We start from the raw sequence: 11,600 nt of genomic DNA on the forward strand, positions 1-11,600 counted from the left end.
TTTAATGCTGAAGAGGAATTTAATCATAGAATCATAGAATCATTAAGGATGGAAAAGACCTCTAAGATCATCCAAGTCCAACCGTCAACCCAACACCACCATGCCCACTGAACCGTGTCCTGAAGTACCACGTCTACATGTTTTTTGAATGCCTCCAGTGATGGTGACTCCACCACTCCCCTGGGCAGCCTGTTCCAAGGCTTGACAACACTTTCTGTGAAGAAATTTTTCCTCATATCCAATTTAAACCTCCCCTAGCACAACTTGAGGCCATTTCCTCTCATCCTATTGCAAGTTACTTGGGAGAAGAGAACAACACCCACCTCACCACAACCTCCTTTCGGGTAGCTGTAGAGAGCGATAAGGTCTCCCTTCAGCCTCCTCTTCTCCCGGCTAAAAAATCCCAGTTCCCTCAGCTGCTCTTCATAAGTCTTGTGATCCAGACCCCTCACCAGTTTCATTGTCCTTCTCTGGACATGCATTTACAAATAAAGTAATCAGGCATTCCGTTATACCAATTTTCTTCTCCCTACTTTCAGGGCTCAAATCTTGCTGTGTACTATTGGTCTTGTTTTGAACTTAGTGCTGGAATTCTACATGAAGTGTCACGCAGCTGTGATATTGTGCTAACAGGCTGCCAGCAGCTCACTTATAGGCTTTCTGCTTGAAATACATCCTTAATGCTATGCTGTTTTTTGTTTATGTAATTGAGAAAACAAATTATCATTTTAGATCTGTAAAGTTGCAAAGTATCATTGTTTTGAGTTTAATTCACCAAACTATTTAGTCAGTGTATTGATTAACTAAACACAAAGTGGTTGATCCAAAGCCAGTAAATAGGTTAGTAAATAAAACCTGTATCCTGAACATAATCTGTGCTTCTGTCATATCTCACTTTGTCCTTTACCCTTGTTCTGCTATGTTATTCTCCTTTCATGGCTTCTGCTTTTTTTCTTCTATTTTCTATGCTATCAAACTTTTCAAAAACGTGATAGTTCTGAAATAATGTAACTATAATTTCCATTTCATGGGATTTATTTGGGTTAGGAAAACAAGTTCAAAAGTTATTTTATTTTATAAAATATGTGAATCCTTGGTCATAGAACCTCAGAACCTGACACACATTCTCAAGTGCAGAAATGGTTTTTTATACCCCCCCGCCCAAAGGGGGGTATAAAAGTGTATGCGTCATATTTGTCTCCATATTATTTCTATTCTGTCAAAACTTTATGAAGCATTTCATACTGTTGAATTAGGTAATAAGAAATCTGACTTTAAAATATTTGTCTTTTGATCAGTTGCGGACAAAATCCTTCTGTTTGGATTCTGAACTATGACATCATGGCAAGATTTCGCAGAAGAACATGCATCATTTTGTTACTTTTTATTTTGTTTATTTGCTCCATAATGATGGCTTTGAAGACTCTGAGACCTGACAGAGCTGGCTTTGGGGATCCATTTGGACTTGGTTTGTTGCCTGAACTTCAACAACGGACAGTGCTCTTAAACAACAAACAGAATTCACTAAATAGGGTTCAAGGAGATACTGTAACACGTGTCAGTAGTTTGCATAGTATCGCAGTCAATACTATGAAAGCGTCTATGTCTCCAGTAGACAAGCTGGAAGAAGAGCTGTCTTCTCCTAATTATAACTTCCATATATTCTACTACAGTTGGTTTGGGAATCCACAGTTTGATGGTAAATACATTCACTGGAACCATCCGTTGTTGCCACACTGGGATCCCAAAATTGCAAACAATTATCCAAAGGGAAGACATAATCCTCCTGAGGACATTGGGGCCAACTTTTATCCTGAACTTGGATCTTACAGTTCCAAAGACCCTTCTGTCATAGAAGCCCACATGAAACAAATGCGTTCAGCTTCAACTGGTAATGAATGTTAACGTTTCAGCATGTTGTTCATTTATCCAGCCTTAAATACATGAACACAACTGGCCAGTTCTTCCATTTTTCTGTGTAATTTGGGAAATGTCTGAAACTAGTAAATGTCTTTGTACTTCTGAATTTTAATCCCCAACTGAAACTACATCTGAAGATGTAGTCTTCAGCTGTGTCTCATGAATCTAACAGCACAGAAACCAAGAACTGTATTTGTCATCCTGTAGGTGCACGTCTTTCATGACTTACTGTTACGCACTGACAACATACGTAGAAAATACAGAAACCATTGCTAGAATATTTTTTCTGTGTATTTTATTTTTGGAGATGAATACTTCAGTTTTAAGAACAGGTTTCAGTAAAACACGTTAACCTTGTTATAGAGCAGTCTGTTCAACTAGGAGCAGTTCTTTTTTTCTGAATTCTCTGTGCATAATAACAATTATGTATTAATTCATATGTCAAAGAGCATGTAGGACTATAGCGTTTATACAATTTATATTTTATGCAGTGTATTTATGGGTGTTCTCATTAGCTATGGAAATGTCTAATCCAAACCTTCTTGAACTCCGGTACGATAGTTTCACTGTAGCTAATTATAGTTTTATTTCTTTGTCCAAAAATATCTTTTTTTTCCAATACAAATTGATGTTCCCTTTCTCTAAATAATATGGACTATATACAGGAGTATATTCAATATATTTTTGCTGTCATTCTTTGTTGTTGGGCTTTACAGTCCTTTTTATGTTCAACTTCTTTAAAATAAGCAGTCATTTGACTGTTATATCACATGTTAAACTCTGTAGTTGTACTTGGAGCAACATGACCAGAGCTCCTAGTGTTATTCAGAGTGCTAATCACCTTGAATTGAATCTCGTTCATTCACCTAATCATTATGGTTTGATGTAATTGTTATATTCTCATTAGTAGTGTTTACTTGTATAATGTTTACTTCTTGGTTATTGTTTTCTCCTGTTTTTTAACCTAACGTGTATTTTGTACAAGAGCTAATACAAATGTAGGAAATTTCTCACCCTTTTCAGTAATATGGTAACTCCATTAACAGGAACACCAGCAACAATGGGAAAACTGTTGGAGAGAAATCTTGGGTATTAGTTGCCAGTAAGCAATTTTAGTCTTATCTAAAGCAAATGAATGCATGATAGTGTGGTAACAGCAGACACAGCACTTGTAGCTTTAGAATAATCAGTGATGTTTCTCATCGTCTTAATAGAAATGTCTAGTAAAGGTGAACTGCTGGTGGAAAAGGTGCCAAATACTCAGAAAAAATGCTTTGCAAAATAAGGTTTTTTTAGTAGCTTAAGTTAGTTTTCCATTTAAAACTCAGCAGTTTGAGTAGTTCATGCTTCCTGTGACATACTCTTTGTAACATATTACTGATTTTGGTCAAAAGTGATTTCTGCTGTTGTTCTGACTTCTGGATTTAAGGATACTTGAATTTGTTCTCTTTTGTCTAGATTTGTACAACATAAATCATCAGCTTTTTTCCCCCAGGTCATTACTTCAAATATCACATCTTTTTTAATAAGAATTATACTTTGTTCATTTTTTTTGTGTACTGTTAGGTTGATTATTTACAATTTCTTCTTTTTGTTTCTTAGCCAGTGTCTAATCCATGACTGCATTTTACGTTCTGTCAAATAATAATTTTTCTTCTAGCCTTTTTTATAAGGCTTTATCAAGGATCTTACAAAAGGAGAAAAACGTAAGTGATTCCTTCAGCCAATATTGTGTAATGATCAAAGGCCTATAAGAGATTGAAGCAGCAGGAGTCTTATGCAGTGCTTCTTTGTATTCTTATATTTTAAAATTCCTTCCTTATTTATTAATTTCCTAGTTTTTAACAGATTAATACAATAGATTTTATTCCTCAGACTGCTTGGTTAATTTTTTTTTTTTTTGCACCAGCCTATTTTTGTGGTAGTCCAGTTTGAAGTCCCTTCATTTGTCTTGAATGTTTCTACTCTGGTTTTAAACACATTTATGCTACTGTTTTTGGCATTGAGTCCATCCTTTTTTAGACTCCTGAAGTGGTACATAACTTTATTTTTTTAACCACAGGAAAAAAATACTAAGTAATCTTTCTCAGGGAAAGACAAACGCAAATGTGAATTTAGGTTCCTTGATGAACAATTCTGTCTCCTGAACTTCTCCCTGTTTCGTAATGGTATAGAAGAGGGTGTTGGCAGATGTTGTATTCAAGATACCTTGAGTGTAACTGGAGTTTGTTGCTGCCGTTCTACTTGTACTTTACATTTTACTCCTTTGAATTTTGTCCTTGTCTTTTGTGTGAAATAAAAGATAGGGTGATAAAATGCAGTAAAATACTGCATTTTTATTATCCTTGAGCAGACTATCTCTTGTGATAGTTAGTCTATTATTTGTGATTATCTTTTTAATAAAATGTGGAGAGAATATACTGAGGGTAGTTGAACTAACTTCTTCAGTGTATAATGAGCTGAAATTTCTGGTTTTGATGTTACAAGATGATTGTGTATTCAGTGCAATTTATGCTTTCTTTTTTCATAATTTTGGACTTTTTGTTTGGAAATTGTTAGTCAGAAATGTTATATTATTAGTAAAATAGATGGAATTTAGAGTATATACTTCCCTATCTCAGTGACCTGATTTGTGTACTTAAACCTTTACCTAGTTAAAAAGAATGACATTGACTTATTCTTCCATGTGGTTTAAATAGCATTGTTAAGAAAATATTCCTACATCATTATTTCATGTATTTCTTTCTGTCTTACCTTCTTCCTGCTATTATTTCCAGCTACAAACCTAAAAGGTTCAACTTATTTAATTGACAGAGTTTTATTTTAGAAGGTTTAGCCTTTTTGAAGAAGTATGTGTTCTTTTGCTTTCTTGGAGTACATCAGGCAAATTTACAGTATAGGGACATTGTATGTGTTGTCATCTTTTTTGACAGGAATAGTAATGTCCTTAAATTATTGAGAGTTACTCAAGCATTTTTTTAGGTAATAAAATTAAAAACTAATTTCACATGGTTGGAAGGGTGGATTACACCATAGCAACTGCTTGTAGCAAGAAGGAAGGTTGTGGGATTACAGTCACTGCTTCTAGTATGAAATGATTGTTTTGTGGTAGAGCCAGAGCTACAATGCAAAAATATGATGGGGAATAAAGTTTCATAAAAGAAGAATGTCTTTCATCTCATGCATAGCCCTCATCTCTTGAGTGTCCTCTAAACCTATGTACTGTGGCACAGCTAATAATGCCTTAGTTGTGAGCGTTGTCCTCCTCTTGGTACAACCTGGAGATCAGGATGCTATGCTGCAAAGTGGGAGGGAATGGCTCTAAGTGTTAGGCTTGGGACACTGGGTACAGTTCTGTTCCTTTGACAGATGATCACAGATGATAGAACCACTGTTTGTTTTGTTGTCTTTTAAACAAAAAGAGAAGTTAAAATCCACTTTGGGAACACTGAGGTTTCATAATTGCTTAAAAAGGAATTTGAAATTTTCATTTATATTATGTAGATTTCACATTGGACAATAATTACAACTCATGGCAATGTTATAATGTACATGTTACATGTTAACAAACATGATTTAAAACTTAAGTTTTGTATTTTCAGGTGTAATAGCACTTTCATGGTACCCACCGGGTATGGCTGATGAAAATGGAGAACCAACTGATGATTTGGTGCCTGTTATTTTGGATTATGCACAAAAATATAATCTAAAGGTAAAATACTTTTAAGACACATAAAATAGGACTACTTAAGAAAGTAAACCTTGGTAAGAGTTTACTGCATTTGATTCACGGTGTGGAGCTTGTCATGTAATGGTGGCTTCTGTTTCTGTCTCCTGTTATGCCACACTTTTGGGTCATAGAAGCAGGTATAAGTGCCCTTTGAACTATGCTGAATTTTGATAAGACGTAAGCAATATTTCTTTGTAACTAGAATAAATATCATAATCTGCCTTTTTTCTGTTTTGGAGTTCTGTCAGGAGTAAGTATCTATGAGTAATAAAGAGGGACTTAGAAGTTCTAGTTTGAATGAATGCCTTTATTCCAGAAGGTGTCGGTAACACCTGCTTTAGACAGTAAGGTCAGAGCGGTGCTGCTTTAGGTTACTCCAGGGCATGACAGGATAGAAAGGCTAAATTACCATCTTCCTGAAATGGGTGAAATGTCGTCAATTAAAGATTATGTAGATTGATTAGTAGAACCTAAAATCATGGTTTGATTTTTTTTTTTACACTAAAACTTGTATTTTTCCTTGGAATAAAGAAAATGTGCATTGCCTTCCAGTCTTGCCAGGTAATCAATTTGAATGTTTAAATTATCTAAGTAGCTATATATGTATATAGCTATATAGCTATAGCTACCTCCACCTCTGGAGGGTGTTTTCTGTACTGGGGACTAAAAATACAGTCTGTTCATCTGCTCTGGTTTTAGTTGGTCATGCAAGTTGCAGATTTTCTGAGAAATTTCCTGTCACTAGTAGCAAGTGTAGATTCTTTGACAAGCAAGAGGAAGGTGGTACGGTTAAATCAGACACAGACATAATTTTCAAACTGTTAAAAATGCTGTGTGAATTGCATTATGTGACATAAGTAGCACATATGTAATAGTAGATTACATGCTACCTTCACTGTAATGTTTTTAAACGTTCTTGCACTAGTAAGTTAATTACAGTTAAGTGTTAGGATTGTTAGTAGACCAAAACCAACATACAAAATACACTTCTATTATGTCTGCTAAAAGATATGTCCTTTTGATTTGCCTGGTTTTGATAGCTGGAAATGAAATACAAAATTATAGTGCTCTTCAACCTGTCCTGTCAGTCGTAGTGATTTAGTCGAACACTCTATTTTACTACAGTTGTACCTAATAGAGATATTGGCTCTACAGTGGAAATTTGCTACTGTTGCTGAGTTGTTGAAGACTTAGTTAAATGTAATCTGCTCTAAAATTGCTTCTGAAAAACTAGTTGCTTTGATAAATGTAAGATACTCTTTCATTTAATTGTGTATTTGAAAACAATGGCATTTTTACACTGAAATGACTTCATATGCATAGGTTAAATAATTCTGTGAGCTCCTAGCTTGAAATTCAGAGCAATAGCAGTACATTATATTAGATTTACTTCCAAGAGTTTATTGCTGTTGATAGATCTATTAAATTAAAGTTTTCATATCCCATATCTTAAAATCTGTTTTGACACTGAAAACTCTCCTTGGAGAATTATCTATAGCAAATTTAATACATTGTTTAGAAACTGAATATTAAAGTGTGTCATTGGTTAATCAGTTCTTTGACATTTGAATAGACAATATTTTATTTCAATTTTTAGTTTCTGCTGTAGTTTAAGTTTTCTAAAGCATGCTTTTACTACTCACTGTAGCCTAGGGAAAACAAGAGAGTGTTTTGTTTTAATGTAAATACTTATTTTTTTATTACCAAACTTCCTTGTATCTGAAGCTTCTAATCTTAGCAGTGCAAGATTTGAATTAGGGTTCGATTATTCTCCAAATAGACTAACAAAAATGTTTGCTCTGTAAAAAAGAACTATATTTAATGTGACCTGGTACTTGCTTCATATAATACACAGTGCCTGTGTGTTCAATAGTATTTTACGTTTGTGTTGCCCTTACTATGTTTTCATCTTTCAGGTCACTTTTCATATTGAACCTTACAAAGATAGGGATGATCGCAGTATGTACCACAATGTCAAATACATCATTGACAAGTGAGTGTTTTCAGAATGTTTCAGTGTTTTCCTTTGGGGTTTGTTACATGCTGGTTTAGGGGACTTCTGTATATTATCTAAAGCTTGGATAAATATATAAAAATGTGTACTGAGAATGAAGAAAACTATAAGAAACTTTGTTCATATTTCAGTGGTACAAAACTCAAAGTCTGTTTTTTAAATATTGAAGCGTGAATTTGAGAGGGATACTCAAATGTGAATTGCTTTTGACATTCATTAGTATCACAAGTCATGATATTTCAAATTAAAGCAGTTAAAGTATTAGCTACATGATATGTAAACTAAACATATATTTTTATAGTGAGAAACTAGCAGCTAGAGCTTTAATGTGTTGACCTCTAACGATTTGAATTCAGCTTGACAAATTCTGTACAGCTACTAGTTGTTTTGTCTATCAATGCTACTTAGACTGTCTTATTTCATCCTGAATTAGAGAATTGCCCTTCAGAGAACACGAATACCTATAGCGCAGTTTGACACTAAGTTACTAGTTTGTAGTAATTTAAAAGTTCTTTGCAGATTCACTATTTAATGCTTCAGCAAATACTGGATTGAAAATGGATAGGAATTGCAATGTTTTGAAGTGTATGCACTGTCTTTTTGAATTAGTTTTTAGGAAAAGTCTTAAACTCAGATTATAAAACAGTATTTTCCAAATGGCAAATTTTGTCTTAACGATACTTGTTTGCTTTATAGATATGGAGGCCATTCAGCCTTTTACAGGCATAAGACCAGCACAGGCAGATTTCTCCCCATGTTTTATATTTATGATTCTTATGTAACAATTCCTGAAATATGGGCGAATCTCTTAACTGTTTCTGGATCCCAGACTATTCGAAATACCCCGTATGATGCGTTATTCATTGCACTTCTTGTGGAAGAAAGACATAAGCATGACATTCACAGAAGCGGCTTTGATGGAATGTACACATACTTTGCCACCAATGGCTTCTCCTATGGCTCATCTCATCATAATTGGGCAAGTTTAAAAGCCTTTTGTGATAGTAACAACTTGATGTTTATTCCAAGTGTGGGGCCAGGTTATATTGATACCAGTATCCGACCGTGGAACAACCACAACACCCGTAATCGTGTCAACGGGAAGTACTATGAGACTGCCTTCAGTGCAGCCCTTTTGGTACGACCAGAAATTATTTCTATTACATCTTTTAATGAATGGCATGAGGGAACTCAGATTGAGAAAGCTGTCCCCAAACGCACTGGACAAGTGGTTTACCTTGATTATAAGCCACATAAACCAAATGTTTACCTAGAGCTTACTCAGAAGTGGTCTGAGAAGTACAGAAAAGAACAAGAACAGTGGCTTATGTGAGCTATTGCTGCGGTTGTTTCCTAAAGCATTGAATACATTGAGAAAGAAATTGAAAGCTGAAAAGTCTGTTATTAAATGTCTTTATTATAGATATGTTCAAATTATTGTATCTCTTGAATATATATGCACTACTACTGAATTTGAATTCTGAGGAGTAAAAAGATGATGAAAATATTGGCAATTCTGTCTTATTAGATATTGTAGTTCAAGAATATTCAGGGAAAAATGCTGGGGTTTTATTTTGGTTTTTTTTTGTTTTGTTTTTTTAAACTTTGTAACTTGCATGCTGAGCTCCTAGAACATCTGCATGGGATCACTCTACATGACCAAAGTAGAACAAAAATTTGGCATAGTTATACTTCCTTTATTCTTGTAGTTGTGTTTCTAATCAAAGTGATGCTTTTATCCTGATAGCTTCTTGCAGGATGCATGTCTGTAGTGTGTGCAATAATCTACATCTACTGTTTTTAATGCTTTGCACACAGGGGGTTCTTGATATATGACTAGCTTGTGGTAAAAGCACTGGAGAGGTATGTGTGATGCAACACTAGTGGTTTTTGGTTTTTTTTTTTTTTAAAAAAAAATAAGAAAGAAAAGTATTTGAAAGATTGCGTTCCAAAGAACTGCTGAAAGGTTTCTAGTTTACTTCCATTTGTTCTGTTTGGTACATTGTGCAGACTTTTGCTGATTACTGAGTATTGACCAGTAACATAGTTTTTCTGTGTTACTTTGAATCTTTGAAAAAAAATTCTTCGAAACTGAGAGTGGAAAAGATTTTGGGGGGGGGGGGGGGGGGGGTGGAACCCTAAACATGCAAAAAAGATACTAAAACTTCCATTGTTATATGTTGTCTGCTAATAGACTGCAGACACAGATTTACTGTGTTTTCTAAAATGTTTAAAGATTTTAAAGCTAATATCTTACTAGTCCTACAATAAATAGAATTTTAGAAAATGCTGTTTCGTTTATGATTTAGGAGTAGTCTAGTTTGATAGCAATGACAGCAGCTACCCATTAGCTTAATTTGAAATCTGAGATTTCTGTTTTTCACATCTAGTTCCAGAATTCAGAATAATAGATACTAAAATCTTGTTATCATCCAGATATGCACCTTAACAACTGGTGTGGCTGGAAATGAGTACTTTCAGACCTAGGAATCTCAGCTTTCAAATGCTGTGATTATTAACTGTTTTTCTTAATGAAGCTTGAAAGGATCAAGTCACATGGACGTGTCTCCTCAGCAATCCCTTTTTTGGCATTTTCAGAGAACTTTATAGAAAAGTCCTGAACTTTGGAGTAGTAGATAGTGCAGTGTTTTGTTTATTTGCAGAAACTGTTTAATCTGTAGTGAAGTGGCTTTTTTTAGTTGTTTTTGTTTGTTTGTTTGGTTGGTTTTTTTAAATTTATATACAAGGTGCTGATCCTGTGTTTTAGTTCATATGCTGGAACTGTTGTGACCACTAGAATTCCATTGATTTAAAATTACACTCTCTACTCAGTTCTCACAGTATCTGTCCATGAAGTTGTATGGTGAATGTGAGGACTTCTGGTTAAAAAAGAAAAAAACAAAAAAGGAAACAATATGTTTTTTCCAGAAACCCATGTCATTCCAAGTAAATATAAACCAGTTACTACTAATATTTTCTAGAGTCTTTCTGGTATGAAAGTTTTATGTATCTTTCACTTATTTACAGTTTAATTCTCTTGTCATTTCTCTGCAGTTGTTAAAGAGGTGTCATATGATGCCCTCAGCTGCTTGAAAAAAAACACAGGAACTGGGTGACAGATATATAACCTGGTGTGTTGAAATGCACCTCTAGAGTTATTGGAGTCTTATTAATACCTCTTCATAGTATTTTGCATCTTCCTACTGCACTTCTGTAAGCTCCAAAGGGCTTCTGAAACAAATGTTTACTAATGCTTATTTTGTTATATTTATGCTCAGGTGGATAAGCTGAAGTAGATATAGGTATGACCACAGTCACGAAATAGTATCTGAGACATATGAAGCACTTGCTAGACTTTTACCACTTCCAAGTCAACCACTCACTCCCTTTATTAAGGAAACTGATTTATACGTTTTTACTATAAGTCCCTTAAATACCTGTTCATAATTTGTTTTTATAATTTGTTAGTATTTATGTTGTTACAGCCCAAAGAGCCTATATATTTATTTTAAATGTGAGGGAATGATTAAAGTTTTGTGTATCTATATTGCACATATTATTAAAAATCTTCTGAAATCAAACCTTTTGAAAGGACAAGTCTCTTTGTTTTCCCCTTGCTTAAACTTTTGTCATCCACTGCTCTTTTCTTACTGTAGTTGTCTGAGCTGTTTGCTAGTCTTGACAAGTTCGCATTCAGCCTTCAGCTCCTTACTTTCTCCTGGTGGCAGTTTATTTTCTCCATGACTATAAAAGTTTCTCATTTTGTTGCTGTTCATAGAAATGTTTGAAATTTGTTGTAGAGTATTGTACAACTGAGATGATGTATCTTTGTTTAAAATATAATTTATGGTAACAATGTAATGGATCTTCATTAATCTGAAAGACTTCAGTAGTTGCTGTAATGGTATCATTTTAGCCCTTGCCATGAAGTGGTGT

The 11,600-nt window shown here is 34.4% G+C and overlaps 1 protein-coding gene across 1 annotated transcript; it reads left to right on the forward strand.

Moving 5' to 3' along the window:
• Positions 1–1,326: 1,326 nt before the first annotated feature.
• MANEA (mannosidase, endo-alpha) lies at positions 1,327–8,997 on the forward strand. The gene is made up of 4 exons (XM_010296497.1): positions 1,327–1,891; positions 5,523–5,632; positions 7,567–7,643; positions 8,361–8,997. The coding sequence occupies exons 1-4, from the start codon at positions 1,342–1,344 to the stop codon at positions 8,995–8,997; spliced, it is 1,374 nt and encodes a 457-aa protein (XP_010294799.1). The 5' UTR covers positions 1,327–1,341.
• The last annotated feature ends 2,603 nt before the right edge of the window (positions 8,998–11,600 follow it).

Source organism: Phaethon lepturus, unplaced genomic scaffold (assembly GCF_000687285.1).
Source record: "Phaethon lepturus isolate BGI_N335 unplaced genomic scaffold, ASM68728v1 scaffold43721, whole genome shotgun sequence".
Lineage (NCBI taxonomy): Eukaryota > Metazoa > Chordata > Aves > Phaethontiformes > Phaethontidae > Phaethon > Phaethon lepturus.

What these genes read in the sequence shown, in the direction of transcription:
- MANEA (XM_010296497.1), top strand. Translation starts at nt 1,342, where the DNA reads ATGGCAAGATTTCGCAGAAGAACATGCATCATTTTGTTACTTTTTATT. An exon ending in CACAAAAATATAATCTAAAG is followed by an intron (nt 5,633 to 7,566) that starts GTAAAATACTTT and finishes TTCATCTTTCAG; the next exon opens with GTCACTTTTCATATTGAACC. An exon ending in GTCAAATACATCATTGACAA is followed by an intron (nt 7,644 to 8,360) that starts GTGAGTGTTTTC and finishes TTTGCTTTATAG; the next exon opens with ATATGGAGGCCATTCAGCCT.